At 51.6% G+C, this 15,989-nt stretch overlaps 1 protein-coding gene across 8 annotated transcripts in view; it reads left to right on the top strand.

Moving 5' to 3' along the window:
• Positions 1 to 15,989, top strand: part of CTIF (cap binding complex dependent translation initiation factor) — a 286,823-nt gene that overhangs the window by 104,006 nt on the left and 166,828 nt on the right. For 7 of the 8 annotated variants that reach the window (XM_045790034.2, XM_045790031.2, XM_087869837.1 and 4 more), the window contains 3 exons: positions 4,309 to 4,382; positions 5,655 to 5,759; positions 11,231 to 11,306. In XM_045790034.2, coding sequence (XP_045645990.1) covers positions 4,309 to 4,382; positions 5,655 to 5,759; positions 11,231 to 11,306 — 255 coding nt within the window. Of the gene's footprint in view, positions 1 to 506; positions 939 to 4,308; positions 4,383 to 5,654; positions 5,760 to 11,230; positions 11,307 to 15,989 lie in introns of those variants that run through there. The other variant, XM_045790035.2, reaches the window with a different exon arrangement.

Genomic DNA, 15,989 nt, shown 5'->3' with positions numbered 1-15,989 from the left:
TATTTAAAGCATCGGGGATCAGGGAAAGAGACTTCGTGTGCCACTGTGAAGGACAGCGAACTTCACTCTGGGGTGAGGTCTCAGACACGTACTTCAGAGGCAGAATTTATTTGTTTATTTGATTTTATTCTTGTTGTTTTTTGACCTTTGCATCTGAAATGATCTCCTACCCATGGGGGCTGGCTCAGTCGATGGAGCAGGCAACTCTTCATTCCAGGGTCATGAGTTCAAGCCCCATGCTGGGCATGCAGCCTACTTAAAAAAAAAGAAAAAGAAAGAAAATTGTGAAATGCTCATGGATGATTACGTTTGAGGCGTGGGCAGGGTGTTGTGAGCCTGCCAGCTACTATCTCAGGAGGCCTGGGGGCTGTCTCCTTGTGGGGGTTGATTGTGAGTCTCTCTAGCCCTGTGCACTTTCAAAGTTGCATTCGACACAAGCCAGGCACCGGGAGTTGGGATGGGGTGGAGGGTGAAGCAACTCAACAAGGGAGGGAGGGGGTGACCTGGAGCATTAGCAGTCGGCTGATTGGAGGACTGTAAATCATGCCATAATTGATTGGTGATGTCTGCCGCTGGTGGGAGAGAGCTTGGCAACACGGTGCGCCCCGAAGAAACCCATCTGTAGCACACGGCATCTCACTCTCAGAAACCGCTCTACTGAACTACAAAGAATCTCAAGTCCAGACTTCGCCAAGGTCACAAGGCAAGGTCATTGTGGCAAGAGGAAAACACAAGCTTGAGGAAGACAGTAGAAGTTTATCGAAGTGAAAATCAGTTCAGCAGACACTTCTTAGGCAGTGAGCAAAGAGTCCTGGGGGACCAGGGAGGTGCCTGCCAGCCAGGCTCTCTGATCTAGTGTGGGAGAGGGATCGCTAGAAGCAGATGGAGTGAGAACTGCCACGGGTGGGCTATGCTGCCACACATCACCTGCGTGGTTGGTAAGTTCAGGACAGAGCAAGGTGACTGTGGTTTGGGAGGTCAGATGAGCTTCCTGGAGGAGGCAGACTTTGAAGGAGAGGGGCAGAAGAGAAGCAGGATGGGGTTGGGAGGACACTGTCAGCAATGAAAGGGGTTACGGGAACCTGGGACGGGACAGGTGTGGGTAGGAAGCATGCAGGTGCACAGGGCGCCGTCTGGCACCATATGGAGAGGCTTATGGCCCTGAGTAAATGTGGTTGAGTCACGAGAGCATGGTGGCACGGTGGGAGGAGAAAGAGTTCTCAGGGCACGGGGGAAGGAGGAAGTTTTGCCACTTAGAACTTAGGGCTTCTGGCTGGTGGTGCCACAGGGAGGGGCCGGTCCCCACTTTATTGGTGAGGTCTGAGGTCATGCACCACTCCCCTTTGTTCCCTTAGCATCCCCCCCCATTTACTGCCCTCCCTTTTCCCCACACCCCCTCACTGTCTCCTGCTGGTGTCTGTGAGGGGCTGAGCTCTTGGGCCCCTCTGCTGGGAGGCTGGGCGCCTCAACCTTGCCACCGGCCAGCGTGTTCCCTTTCCTTCCGATTGCTGAAAGGCTGAAATGCGCCTGCAAACTGCTTGCTCTCCCTGGAAACTGGGCTGGTTTCCACGTGAGGGGCTGGTTAGTCGGGCATGCTGAGTACGAAGCAGGAGGGGAGGACAGCGTGCTCACCAGCTCTGACCAACGTGAAGAAAATGAGGGGAACCAAAAACAAAACCAAACCCCCAAATCGTGGGCCCTCTCTGTCAAGGTGCGGGTGTCTCCAGTTGCTGGGAGAGGCAGGGGTGGTGTCACTGAGCCTGCTTCGGGTTCAGTCCACGGGGGCTTTGTTTGCCCGGCTCTGGGATGATGCTGGCTGTGGTCTGCAGGGGAGTGGCCAGCAGGGACAATAGCAGGTGGGACTTTTCACGGGCTGGCTCCTGGGGAGCTGGATGTGGGGAGTCAGAAACCAGCCCGAGCCGGCCTGGGTCTGGGCTTGTCTGCCCAGGCTGCTGTGTTTGTAGGATTTGGGAGACCCTGGCCCTCAGGTGCTTGGTGTGGCTGTGACGACAGGAGAAGGTCACTGGGTTGGGGCAAGGGCGACTGCTGACTGCGGGAGGAAGGGGCATGACTGAAAAGGGAGTTTGTAGAGGGATGGATGGTGGACCGCCATATTAGTTTGCTAGGGCTGCTTCATTTTACATTTCTGAACCCAATATGGGTCAACCTAGTGAAAGGTATTGTCATCCCACCATTCTGGAGTCCAGAAATCTGACATCAGGGTGTTGGCAGAGCCATGATCTCTGTGAAGGCACCAAGAAAGGATCCAGTCCAGGCCTCTCTCCCAGCTCCTAGGGCTTCCTCGGCTTGTGGCAGGGTGACTCCGATTTCCCCATGGCGTCCTCCTCTGTGCGTGTCTGTCTCTGTGTCCAAATTTCCTCTTTTTACAATGAGACCAGTCATATTGCATTAGGGCCCACCCGTATGATCTCATCTTAACAAATTCCATCTGCAACCATCCTATTCCCAAATAGAGTCACATTCTGAGGTACTGGCGGTTAGAACTTCAACCTACGAATTGGAGGGGGCCCACAATGCAACCCCAACAAATACTGAGGAGCTCTTGTGGGGCCCCTAGTAAGTCCTGGCCAGGACAGAGTGGGTCCTTTTAGAGACCACCAACTCACCCGCTTGGGGCCCCTAGACACTCTCCAGGCTGCTGTGCTCCGTAGAGGCCCTAAAATTACCCAGAACACCCTGTTGTTCCACACGCCGTCACCTTTGCCAGGATGACCCTGTCCCTGCTTTTCCCTCTGCTTGCCTGACCCCCATGAATACTTGCATCCCCTGCTCAGGGGGAGTCCCCAGGAAAGTTGCCTGTGCTACTGTGGCCCCTTGAATCGGTACATATCACACTGTCTTGTAATTATTTATTACATGTGTGTCATCACATACCATTCTTTGTAGGCAGGGCCTGTGACTTCTCCACTCCCGTGTCTTCAGTGTCTGGCCATGGAAAGGTCTCCAAAGAAGATCGTCCAGTGTAGGAGCTAGTAGACCTGAGACATCCAGGTCTGGGGAGAGATCAGTCATAAAGTCAGGGGTTACTACCAGGAATCTAACTGGGCGTTCCTGACGCACATGGACCATAGTGCACATATCACGTGCATACAGTTCTGTGGGTTTTCGCAAGCTGAACATGTTTATGTAACCAGCACCCAGATGAAGAAACAGAACATTACCAGCCCCCAGAACCCCCGTGGGGCCCCCTTCCACGTACTATCTGAATTCCCTCTCCACAGATTAGTTTGCCTGTTCTTGAACTTTATATAAATTGAGTCATAGAGTTGGTACTTTTTTGTCTGGGTTCTTTTGTTTTACTTTGTGTGTTGGGGGATTTACTTATGCTGTTGTATGTTGTTGTAATTTGTTCCCTTTCCCTGCTGTGTAGTATTCCAGTAGGTGAATATGCCACCGTGTATGTGTCTGGTCGTGCTGGTAAGCATTTCGGTGGGCTCTGCTGTGGATGTATTTTGAGTAGCGCTGCCCGCACCCCTGTGCTTCGTACTGTTGGTGAGCATCTGTGCACAGTTCGCTTGTGTTTGTACGTGGGTGTGACTTCTGGGTCAGGAAGCCTGCACACGCCCAGGTGTACTGGAGGTGGAAGTCTTGCTTTTAAAGAGTGTGATGATGGAAGTGGACTGTAGGGGTAACAAGGAATGGATGACATCAGGAGTGAAGGCAAGGTGCCGGAGAACTTGGGGAGATCGTCAGTCGAGGGGCAGAGAAGCCAAATTATAGAAACTGGATGGAATAAAGTGCTTTCTGTCTATGGGATGGATCATGTAGGGAACATTAAAGGACAAAGAGTGGAGCGGGTTGACCTAGAGAATGTAATGACTGGTGAAGCCTTGGTCCATGGGGGCTTGGGAAGTGGGGGCTTAACTCTAGAGGAAGTCAGCCCCTCAACACAGACCTGCCACCGTGTCTGGCTTTGCACAGCTTCTGTGACCGGGAAGAAGCCACTGCTGTCGAGCTGGCAAGTGTGGCAGATTTGAGGAGAGAGCCATGGTTTGGGGGCAGCAGAGACCCAGGGAATGTCTATACCTGACCACACAGTTGTCAGATGTCATCGAAGGGAGGGCCTGTGCCTGGGGGGACGCCAGGGGTCCTTGTGACTCTTACTGGGTGCACCAGCCAGGATGCTCACTCCAGTGGCTCTCTCCAGCCTGCAGGCTGCCTAGAATGACCAATGAGGGGGGAGAGGGAAGGCCTCTGCAGCCCTCTCTGGGAATGGGCCTTTGCCCACTCGTTCTGTGTCCTGACCTAGGAAATAATGCCACCCTTCTCCTCCCCCCTCTCTTCCAGAATGGCAGCAAAGACAATTCTCTGGACATGCTGGGCACGGATATCTGGGCTGCCAACACCTTTGATTCCTTCAGGTGAGCTCTTCTTCCTCTTGTCTGTGGCGTATGCCTCTGGCTGGGACCCCAGCTTCTTGTCCTTATAGAAGCCCCGCAGGGTCTTTGGAAGTTAAGTAAATGTTGAGTGTTCACTGATCAAGAAGTGGAGAGAAACAGAGGGGGTGAAGCAGAAAGGATGAGATTGCTGAGGAAGGAGGTCAGAGAGAGAGAGAGAAGGAGATCAAAGGAAGGAAAATGAGGGGAGAACATCCAAGGGAAGGGGAGAAAGAGAAGGAAGAGGAGGCTGAGAGAGGGTTGAGGGGAAAGAGAAGATAGATGCTAACAGTCCAGCCACAGGGAAGAGGGAGAAAGGCAGAGGGTGGACTGGTGGTTGAAGGGCAAAGGAGAATGGCACGGGGCAGACACCAGGCAGCCTATGTTAGAGCCGGGGACAGATGGCTATGGCTACGAATACTGCCCCCAACCTAGGATCATAAGTGTTGGGGGCGATGGCTGCCGGGAGGTCTAGAGAAAGTGTTGTCAGTGGTTCAGATCTTAGAAGGTTCCGAGTGGACCAGGTTGGAAGAACAGGTATCGGCCAGGGTTACCTCAGTATGTGGGGATGGTGCCCCTGAAAGTTTTGCTAGTAGGTACCTACCATATGTTCACTCCTCTGGGGAGTGATAGCTTTGGACTATGGATGGCAGTGGCCCTTTAGCTCCACTCTGCCCCTGGCTTGGAGGTGGCCCACACTGGGCCTGGTCCAGGCACACCCCTGGCTCAGACTCAGGTTTGCCCAGAATGGAAGCACCATGGTCTCCTGTGACAGGGGCTGGTAGCACCCGGCCTCCTGCCGTGCTGACTTGCTTTATCTACCTCAGAGCTGCCTTGCCGCCATTTTGAGCTGCTGTCAGAAGCTTCAGGTTTTTGGCCTCCTTTTTCTCCGGCCTTCCTCGAATGGAGGAGTGAAAGCAAACTCTGAAGTGTTTTAGGGGGACTGCTGTAGGGTAGGCATCAGACCGACACTTGTGTCTTATAGGAATGCATTATTGCGCCATGGGGTTGAGGAGAGGTGGGGGCTTCGCAAGCAGCCTCCTGCCCCGTTGTCTATGAGCAGAGCTGACACCACGGGCTCCATTCTGAGTGAGGGGTCTCTGTCGACCCTGCCCTTGGCTGGTGGATGCCCTCCCTGTCCTGCCCACCTCTTTGTGAGGACTCCCCCTGCCAGGCTTGTGCCCAGTTGTCTGGTCCCCATCAGTAATGGGGCGGTCGCCCCCTTACCTCACTTCCTCACCTTTTCTCGTCCTCTAGTGGTGCCACCTGGGACCTGCAGCCCGAAAAGCTGGACTTCACCCAGTTCCACCGGAAGCTGAGACACACGCCCAAGCAGCCCCTGCCACACATCGACCGGGAAGGGTAAGGGGTGACCAGCAGCTCTTAAACATGGGGTGGGTGGGGTTGCAGCCATCCTGGGGTCAAGAGGGGCCTTTCCCTGGGCAGGTATCATCTCTGCTGCACTGGGGGCACACTGGTGGCTGATGTCCAGAGAGGCTCTCCGCCTAGAACTGCAGACTCACTGGCCTCTCTCCAGAATCCCTTCACCCTTCCCTGCCCAGCCCCCTCCATCCGCACCGCCCTCTCCTCTTCCTGACCACCGCGGCTCTGCTTGTCAGCCATTGAAGGCAGTGGATTTCACATTGGATCAGGACCCCTGGGAGACTTGTCAAAACAGCCAGAACATCCTGAACTCTGATGCAGGAGCTCTGGAGTAGGGCCTGAGAGCGTGCATTCCTAACAAGTTCCCAGGGGGGTGCTGGTGCTGCTGGTCCTGGGACCCCACGTGGAGAACCACTGGTGGAGTGTTTGATTTTATACCAGGTTGTCTCATCCTCTGCTTTTTTCATGAATCAGCCTTGCCGTCTCTTAATGACGTGTCCGGGCCTGGGCTGACCTCAGGACAGCAATGTAACTGACACAGGGGAATGAGACAGATGGGGTTTTTTTCCCCTTTCTTTTTAAAAATAATTGTTATTAACTTAGAATTCACGTAACAATGCATTAACCATTTTAAAGTGTTCGATTTAGTTTCGCTTCGTATTTTCCTGATACGGGGTAGCGACCACCTCCCTGTAGTTCCCGAACATTGTCAACACCCCAGAATAGAATCAGATCCACAAGCAGTTACTCCCCAGCCCCCTCTTAGACCTGGCAACCAGCCGTGTGCATTCTGTTTCAGTGAATTTACCTCTTCTGGGTATTTATAGAGATGGGATCACATGTGGTGTCTGGGCTCTGGCTTCTTTCACTTAGCGTAATTTTTTGAGGTTCATCCACATTGTAGCATCTCTCAGCGCCTCATTCCTTTCTGTGGCTGCGTAATATTCCGTCACATGGTTCTATCCCTGTGCGTTTATCCATTCATCTGCCAACGGGCGCTTGGGCTCTTTCCACGCTCTGGCTATTGTGAATGATTCTGCGATGAGCGTTCGTGTACAAGTATTTGTTTCAGTCCCCGTTTTCAATTCTTTTGGGTATGTGCCTGGGGATGAAATTACTGAGTCACGCGGTCCAATTCTGACACCAGTTCTGATGTGTGTGTGGTTTTTTTCCCAACACCACTGAGCCGTTTTCTGATATCAGCTGAGCATCCTGCGATTTGGCTCGATTCTGACACCATCTACCTGGAAAAAAGCCTCAGACCCCACAGGTTGAGAGCTCAGTCCTATACATTGTCTCTTCCCCCCACTGCAGACGCCAGTCAAAAGGCCAAGCTTCTGTGCTTCAGATCTCCCGTGACCCCCTCCCTGGCTTCTATTGATTTGCTGCTGGGGGGGGGGGGCACAGGAATTGGGGTAACACTGTACTCACTAGATGACTGGTTTATATAAAAGGATATAACTCAGGAATAGCCGGATGGAAGAGATCCGTAGGAGAGGGATGGGGAAAGGTCCTGAGCCTCATGCCCTGTCCAGAGTGCCTTTCTCCCAGAATTGCCCTGTGCTTTCCACCCGGAAGCTCTCCAAAGCCTCTCCTTTTGGGTTTTTTTGGAGGCTTCATTACGCAGGCATGATTGATCAAATCACTGGTCATTGGCGATTGATTCCACCTCCAGCCCCTCTCCCCTCCCTGGACGTCAGAGTTAGGACTGAAAGTTCTAACCCTCCCATCACATAGTTGGGGCCCTGTCAAGTAGCCCCCTCCCTTAGGTTCCCTAGGTAGTTTTGCAAAAGTCGCCTCATTAACATAACAAAAGACACCTTTATCTCTGTCTTGGCTTAAGAAATTCCAAGGATTTTAGGGGTTCTGTACCAGGACTGGGGACAAAGACCAAATATATCTTACATGAATCACAATACCACACATGGTAACACCATGTTTTAAATTTCTAAGGAACTGCCAGATGATTTTTCACCGAGGCTGAATATTTTGCATCCCCAGCGCTTCTGATTTTTCCACATCTTTGCCAACACTGGTTGTTCTTTTTTTTATTATGCTGATGGCTTTTACTTTTCCTTCCAATCCCTTCCTGTCCACTCTCGCCTCCTGTCACTGCAGATCTAAACATAACTGATATTATTGCTTATATTAAACATAACTGCCTCTCACCTGCTCCCCACCCCACCCCACCCTAGCAGGCACCCCCTCTCGGACCGCCCTGGTTTCACCAGTGTCATGAGCAACAGCCTGGGGAGGGAGATGCTCTTGTCCCTATTTCAGAGATGAGAGAAATGCAGCTCAGAGAGGCAGACGTACCTTGCCCAAGTAGAAGAGCTGTGATTTAAGGCCCTCTGACGCCATCCAATGCCCACACCAGAGTATTTGTGAATCGGCTTAACCCCCTTAAAATTTCATGCAAAATCACGTGCTTGGGTAAATTTTTCTGGGGAGAGATCCGTCATTTGCCTCATACTCTCCCAGGGGACCCCCAGCCTCTCACCACGGCTCATTTTTCCATTGTCCTGCCTGTGCGGGTTCCATCAGAACTCCTGAGAGGGTTTTTTGCTTGGGTAGAGAGGGGAGATGGCCTTCAACATGCAGACCCCCTATTAGAAGGGGATAGAGCAGAGGCGAGACCCTCCTGGGGAATCCTGGGTGTAGCATCCAGTAGCCACCTTGTGGGTAATGCAGGAACTGTGTCGCCTTTAGAGTCCAGCAGTACTGGGGACAGGCTCCACGTGCCCAGCCACTGCACCATCCCTTGGAAGCAGGGTACCAAGGTTGGTTGCCAAGGCTCCCCGCAGCCCATGTTTCCATGGAGGGACAGAAATCAGAGATGGCTGTTGCCTTGGAAACCCTGTTGGCAGCAGTGACTCAGCTGGTCTGTAGCAACCTTCTGCCCTCCGAACCTGTGGTCCCTCTAGGGAGTTCCAAATCCCAAACAGGACAGGTCTAGGGGGACAGCAGCCCTCCCTGCATAGGGTCCCCTGCCACCCCCAGGGGCTGCCGAGGTGAGGATGAAAGGCTGCGCCTGTGCTGGGCTAAGCTGTGTCTAGCATGTGCTTGGAGCTCGGGGCAGCTGGGAGTCCAGAGGTGGGGGGGCGGGGATAGCACACGTGACCTGGAGGAGAGGGTGTCAGCCATTCCAGTCAGCCAACGGTCCTCATCCTCCTCTCCTCCCAGTGCCACGGTGCCTATGAAATAGAGGTGCAAGCCATTGGTACCTTCACCAGCCAGCCTGTAGTTAAAAGGTAGCTGGATTTTTCCAGACCTTTCTTCACCTCCTTATCTGCATGTAGCCCAGGGCATCAGGAGGCTGGAATACGGGTGATGGGGGCAAGAACTCTCCTCTTTTCCCTCATGCCCCTCACACCTTCCTTACACCCCTCCCACCCCAGCTCCACCTCCCAGCACCTGAGCTGTCCTTCCCTCCCTGGCCCTCTAGCGCCCTCTTACCCCTTTACCTACCCCACCACCTCCGCCCCACTCTGCTGGCAGGAACGCTGACATCCCAGCTGGCAACGTACTTGGGCTTAGCTCCAGGCCGTTGCCTTGCTGCCCTCTGCCCAGGACATTCTCCCGAGTTCTCTGCTTGGCCAGCTCATGACCCACCTCCCTCCCTCTGCCCCAGACCATTCTGGATGCCTCTGGACATTCTGGGCAGCATTCCTCTTGGTTCCCGTGCTGCCCTCTGTTGCCCTGAGAGGCCCAATCTATGCACTGTTTACACTGGGGCCAGCCCGAGCCGGAGCCCACACAGAAACACTTGTTGAACGGGGGCATAGATGGCGTCCTCCTGCCCTCTTCCACCCAAGCCTTGCTGGTATATGCAGCCACAGCCACCGCGTTCCTGTCTGTAAGGCTTTCATGATGCTTATCGCCTGCTGCCCCCTACTGGTGGTCAGGCTCACCGCCCTGGCAGATGAGTTTAGGATTTGTTTCCCAAAAGCTGTGAGTTGTGGAGGGCAGGAACTACACCAGATTTATTTTCCATGACTCCAAGGGAAGTTGACAGGGCCAGAAACACAAGAGATGCTCAGCAAATACCAAATAAATGCTCCGAAATCTGAGAGTTGCGTTAAGTCTGCAGCTGGAAAATGCTGCGACCATCACGCCGGGCAGCCCTCCCCATGCCTGGGTCCCTAATAATAACAATGAGAGCAGTGGTCACTAATCCGTCCTGGGCACCATTCCAAGGGCTCGCTTCGTATTATTTAAAAGCCCCCAAACCTAGGGAGGCAAGCGCGTTATTATCTTCACTTCGACAGATTGCGGGGAACTAGGAGGCGCAGAGAAATGAGTAACTTACGTGGGCTGAGGTCAGCTCCAGAGTCTAGGCTCTTAATCAGTCCCGGTGCTGGTCCTCCTCCCCCAGCAGCAGCCACAGAAGTAGCAGTAAGATAGTAGCAAAACAGTAACAGTAGGAATAGTAGTAAGATAGTTGTAAACAGTATTAGTACTAGGAGTAGTAGCCCTAGTAGTTATAATGTATTTACCATATTATTTATCTTATTATAACTTGATGTAATTATTACCCATATTTACCATAGTAATATGGTTCCCGTTAAGTATGGTATGTAAATATGGATGCATATATGGGGGTGTATGTGTATGCGAATGAGCTTGTGCGTGCTGGGCATGATTCTAAGCACTTAGATACATTAACTAGTTTAATCCTCCTATCACCTTAGTTAGTCACTACTAATGATCGCCATTTTACAAATGGGGAAACTGAGGTCCAGCGAGGCTAAATGACTTGCATAGGGTCACCCAGTTAGTAAGGGACACAGCTGGGGTTCCAGCCTGGCAGTCTGGTCCCGGAGCCTGCAACTTCAATACGCAGAAGAAAGACATGGGTGTTTGATAGCGAACTGAGGCCAGCATCTGTGGTCTGATGGTAGGCCTGCCCACGGAGGTCATGAAGACAAAGCATCAGTGTCTGAGTGGGCTTGCTGGACTGGCCCAGAGGCAGGCTAAGGAAGGAGAAATCCCTGTTGCAGGCCTGTGTGACCTCAAGAAAGTTGCTTGGTCTTTCTGTTCATTCACTGTCCCCTTGGCATAATGGGGGAGACGATGGGCTTTTGCAGGAGCTGTGACAGGTTTGGGGGCATTCATCAGCAAGCAGCTTAGCGTCTTTGCCTGGAAGGATCAAGGGGAGCTCTGGTACCTCTGTTAACCTCCCTGGGGGTTGGATGTCACATTAGTGCTCCCTGCTCCTGGACTGGTCCCCGTACGCCCACCTGCACAAAGTCCTTCGTTCCTGAGGCAGGGCCTGTGTTGCCAGGCCTGGGGAAGGAAGTCATGCTTCTCCAGAGCTATTTCCTCTGGGTGGGACAGACTGATCCTGCCGGCCTTGGGGAGGCAGGGCCAGGCGTCTGCTCTTCCTGCTTGCCGGGATAGGGTGCATGAACATACCAACTTTTCAATGCCTTTTGTCTTTTCTGCTCCAGGTGTGGGAAAGGGAAGCTAGAAGATGGGGATGGCATCAACCTGAATGACATCGAGAAGGTTCTCCCGGCCTGGCAGGTAGGTGCACGAGCAGTCTCCAACCCCCACCCCCAGCCAGGTCCTGATCCTCAGCCTGGGCAGAACCTACATGCTCCTTTGGCTCCTTGCTCCGGCAGAGTGGGCCTGGATGTCCTGAAGTGGCAGGTGGGCAGGTGTGGGTGCCTGCTGAGGTCCAGGGTGTTCCGTGGTGATGTGTGCGGCAGCACACCCTTGGCTATGCTGTAGGCATCGGTGGCGGGCTTGACATGCCCCAGAGATGAAATGGGGCCATACTCTGGCAACTCAGTGCACTTGGAAATTGTTTGTCCCTTGACCTGAAATGTCTGCAGGTGAGGCGTCCTGCAGTGTGTTCCAGTGGGACTGGTGGGGCTGCTGGGATGTCCAATGGGGTCAGGGCTATTTTTAGACTTTTGAAAAGTGGAGTTGTCTGCCAGCTTCCAGGTGTCCGCTGTGCTTGCTGATTTTGTCATCGATTGGGCTCCTTTCCCTGAACTGAGCCAGGCTCTGGGACAATAGGATCCACTCAGCAAAGAGCCAGCAAATCTGAGTCTCTAGATGCTTCTGAGAGTCTCTAGATGCTTCTGATGCTGGTCTTTGGGCAGAAATAGTAGGAATCTGCATCCGGGCATGGGGCTGGGGCCTGCCACAGCAGAGTGAGGTAGGCAACTGGGCCTGCCCTGCTGGTGACCTGCCACCACACTCACCACGTCACCCTTTCCTTCTCTCCTGAATCTCATGCCACTTCACCTGCACCCATTCTCTTCCTGTTGCCTTTGTGCTTGTCCCATTTTGTGGGTTCAGTGTTCATGCCTTGGGCCATTAATGAGAGACGATCGAATGTCCAGTCAAGGTCTCAGCAATCTGAAGAGGATGTGCCTTGAGCTGGTTTTTCTTTGTTTCTTCCACTTCGTGTTTATTGGGTTTCTTGGATCTGTAAGTTTACAGCTTTCATCAAATTTGGAAAAATTTCGGCCACTGTCTCCTCCCATTGCTGGGATTCCAGTTATATGTCTGCTGTGCTTCTTCATATTTTCCATGGCTCACCAAATTCTTGCTTATGTTTTTTTTTAAGTCTTTCTTCTCTGTGTGCTTCATTTTGGATAGTTTCTGTTGCTATCTTCAGGTTCACTGGTCTTTTCTTGCAAAGCCTAACCTACCATTAATACCGTCCAATGTATTTTTCATTTTAGATGTTGTATTGTTCGTGTCTGGAAGTTCAGTTTGGATCTTTTTTCTCTCTCTTCTGTTTCTCTCTTCTTCATGCCCATGCTTTCCCCAATCTTCTTGAGCAGAAGGAATATATTTATAATAACTATTTTAAGGTTCTCCTCTACTAATTCTGTCATCCATGTCATTTCAGTGTCTGTTTCTATTCATTGATTTTTCTTATGGACATAGGTCATAGTTTTCTGTGTGTGCCTGGTGATTTTAGATTAGATGTCAGGTATTAGAAATTTTACATCGTTCGGTGCTGGATTTTTGTTGGTATTCATTTAAATATTTGGGGCATTGTTCTGGAACATAGTGAAGTTACTTCCAAAGAGTTCGGGCTTTTCAAGGCTTGCTTTTAAAGCCTTGTTAGGTGGAAGGCCTTTAGGATACATCTTGCTCCACTACTGAGTCAATACCCTTCTGAGATTGTTTCCCAGTGGAAGCGTTTCTACCTCATCCACTAGGAACACAGACTATTTCTAGCCCTGTGTAATCTTAGGGGATTGTTCTGTCTGTTCCTTTCGGGAAGCTCTCTACTGGCTCTGGAAGTTTCCACACACACATGCACAAATTAGTACTCAGACAAAGACTCAAGGGTCTGCAGAGTTCTGGATTTCTCTTCTCCGGTGCTCTGCCTTGCAAATTCTAGTTGCCTCACACTCCCTGAATTTTGAACTCTGTCCCCATAACTCGTTGAGACCACTTGGCTCTGTGTAGACTACTCTTCCTGTGTTGAAGACTGGAAATTCACCTCCAGGCACCAGACTGGGGCACACATAGGCCTCACCTCATTACAAAGGGAAATGTGTGACCGTATGGTGGAGAAACCTGCCAGAGTCTACTTTGACCACATGAGTGAGGTTAACATCATTAGCAACAAGATGGGTAACCACCATGTGCTGTTCGGTGTGCTGCACGGAGAAAACATCATTTCTGGGGGGTTTCCTGCTAAGAAAGCACAGCCTGAGTCTGGTCATAAGGAAACCAATAAAGGACCATCCCTAAAATGGCTTGCATGTGAAAGACAGGAAAAGACCAAGGAATTTTCCTGGTCAGAGGGGCCTAAAGAGGCAGACTGAATGCCATGTGTTCTTTGCCAAGATCCCAGGCCAGAAGACTTTAACGGACAGTTGGCAAATGTGAATGGGGTCTGTGTAGGGAGCAGTAGTGGTACCTGGATGTCAGTGTCTTGAGTTGAAGGGCTATATGACGGTTATATAGGCAAGTGTCCTTGTTTTTGAGAAATACACACTAGATTATTTGAGGGATATGGGGCTTCCTGTCTGCAGCCTGTCCTCAAATGTTTAGAAAAAGAAAAAATAATGGCTACGTAGATACACAGGTGGCATGAAGAGCAAATGGTGAGTTCAACAGTCAGGGAATCTGAGTGAGAAGCACAGGGAAGTTCTTTGTACTGTCCTTACAACTTTCCTATAAGCTTGAGAGAAAAAAGGATCCTCAGCCATGGTGTGTAGGTCAAAGGCGTGGAGTATCAGTGCATGAAACATCCTCTGGGCTGGGTCTGTATTAAATTATCACCACTAAGGTAAAGCTAGCTTTGGTGCAAAAGATAAAAGGATAGAGTATGCAGAAATTACTATTTGATTGTTCCATTCCCAAATGCCTACAGCATTCACTGTTGATAGAAAAAGTCATTGAGAAACACAGATGCCGGTGGGGATCCAGATGCCCCCTGCCCTAGGTGAGGTGTTGACCATTTGGTGGCCTTTGAGCCAGAAGCCTGGGACAGCAAGGTAACAGATATGACCTCCTTCTCCTATTTTGTGCCTGTCTCCTAGCTCCCTGGGGAGCAGAGCAGAGTGGAAGGCCTTTCATTTCTGCTCAATGGGTAGGAAGAGCTGGGCCCCTGGCTAGGAGGGAGGCAGCAGAGCTCAGGGGTTAAGGGCTTTGGTGTTTGGACCCCAGACATGGACTTTATGGAATCCTGGCCCTGCCACTGACTAAGCAAGGAATTGGGCTAATTACTTATCCATAGTCTGCCTCAGTTTCCTCCTGTGTACAATGAAGATAATAGCAGTCTCTACTTCATAGGAGTGTTGGCAAAGATTGAGTACCGAGTTCAGGTGAAGCATTGAGAACAATGCCTGGTGTGTAGCAGGTGCTCCCTCCCACTGATGGTGGACTCCCATAGCCTGGTTAGGAGGTGGGAGAGGGAGCAGTTCCCTGTACCCCACCCTGTGCACTTTTCCTAAGTGACCTCCCAGGCAATGCAGAAAGATTGCACTAGAAGTCAGGAGAATCGAGCTGTAGACTTCTGCCCCAGAAGTGCTGTGTGACCTCCCCTCCATGGGCCTCAGTTTACTCATCAGTAAAATGACTCAGTTGGACTAGATCACAAACTGTGAAGCCCTTGGGTTTTTGAGAGGTGCCTTGGGAGAGCTACTAGGGGTGGGGAGTGGGGAGGCTGGAGAAGCAGGATCCCTACTTGGGCGCACCCAGAACTGCTCTGCTGGTGTCTCTAAACCAGTCTACTGTGAATTATTTCATTTGAAGAAATGGTTCTACTACTAAACAAATGGTGAAAATCATCAGGCCAAGGCCCCCCCCTCAGGTTCCATATTCCACATTTTCTCTCTTTGTTCCAGGGAACAATAAACCAGCAGGCGCTCCTGGTTCTCTGGGGCCACGTGTGACACATAAGCTCTTAGGGGCTTCTGGTAGTGGAGGTCCCACCCACCATCTCCTTGTGCCATGTGGGTCCATACAGCAGTAAGGGCTTTGATACTCACACCACACATGCCACTTGGAGTCAGCTTTGCCCCCAGAAAACGCTCGGCAGATAGGTCCCTAAACCCACGGTACTGGACCTTGGCTGCACATCAGATCTGCCAGGGAAGCTTTTAAATCTCCAGCTTTCTGGTCTTACCCTGGACCCACTGCATGAATTATCTCCTGCTGCATAAGAAATAGTTCAACGTGTAGCAGCTTAAAAAACAGACGTTTACCATCATACCTACATTCAGAGGGCCAGGAATCTGGGACAGCTTGGCTGGGGGTTCTGGCTCAGGGGGTCTCTCCTGAAGTTGTAGTCAGGCTGATGGCCAGAGCGGCAGCCATCCGAAGGCTTGAGTGAGGCTGGAGGGCCTCCTTCCATCACGGCTCCCTCAGTTCCACCTTGGTTGTTGGCAGAAGGCCTCAGTTCCTGGCCATATGGGCCTCTTCATAAACTGCTTGAGTGTCCTCACAACATGGGGGCAGACTTCCTCCAAAGCGAGTGATTTGAGAGAGAGAGAGAGAGAATCCAACATAGAGGTCCCGATCTTTTATAACGTAATCTCAGAAGTGACATGCTATCACTCTACCACACGCCATATGTTGATGGCAAACACACCAGCCCTGGTAGAGTGCAGAAGGGACCGTGGAAAGGAGTGACTGTCAGGAAGCAGGGGTTATTGGGGCTGGTGACCACACCCACTGAATCATACCTGGGACTCTGTATTTTTTAAAGCATCACAGGACATTCTGCAA

The sequence above is a fragment of the Ursus americanus genome, chromosome 19 (assembly GCF_024610735.1).
Source record: "Ursus americanus isolate L20-20 chromosome 19, mUrsAme1.1.p, whole genome shotgun sequence".
NCBI classification, from domain to species: Eukaryota; Metazoa; Chordata; class Mammalia; order Carnivora; family Ursidae; genus Ursus; species Ursus americanus.
The sequence above is the reverse complement of the archived record's forward strand: the minus strand, read 5'-3'. Positions and strand labels throughout refer to the sequence as shown.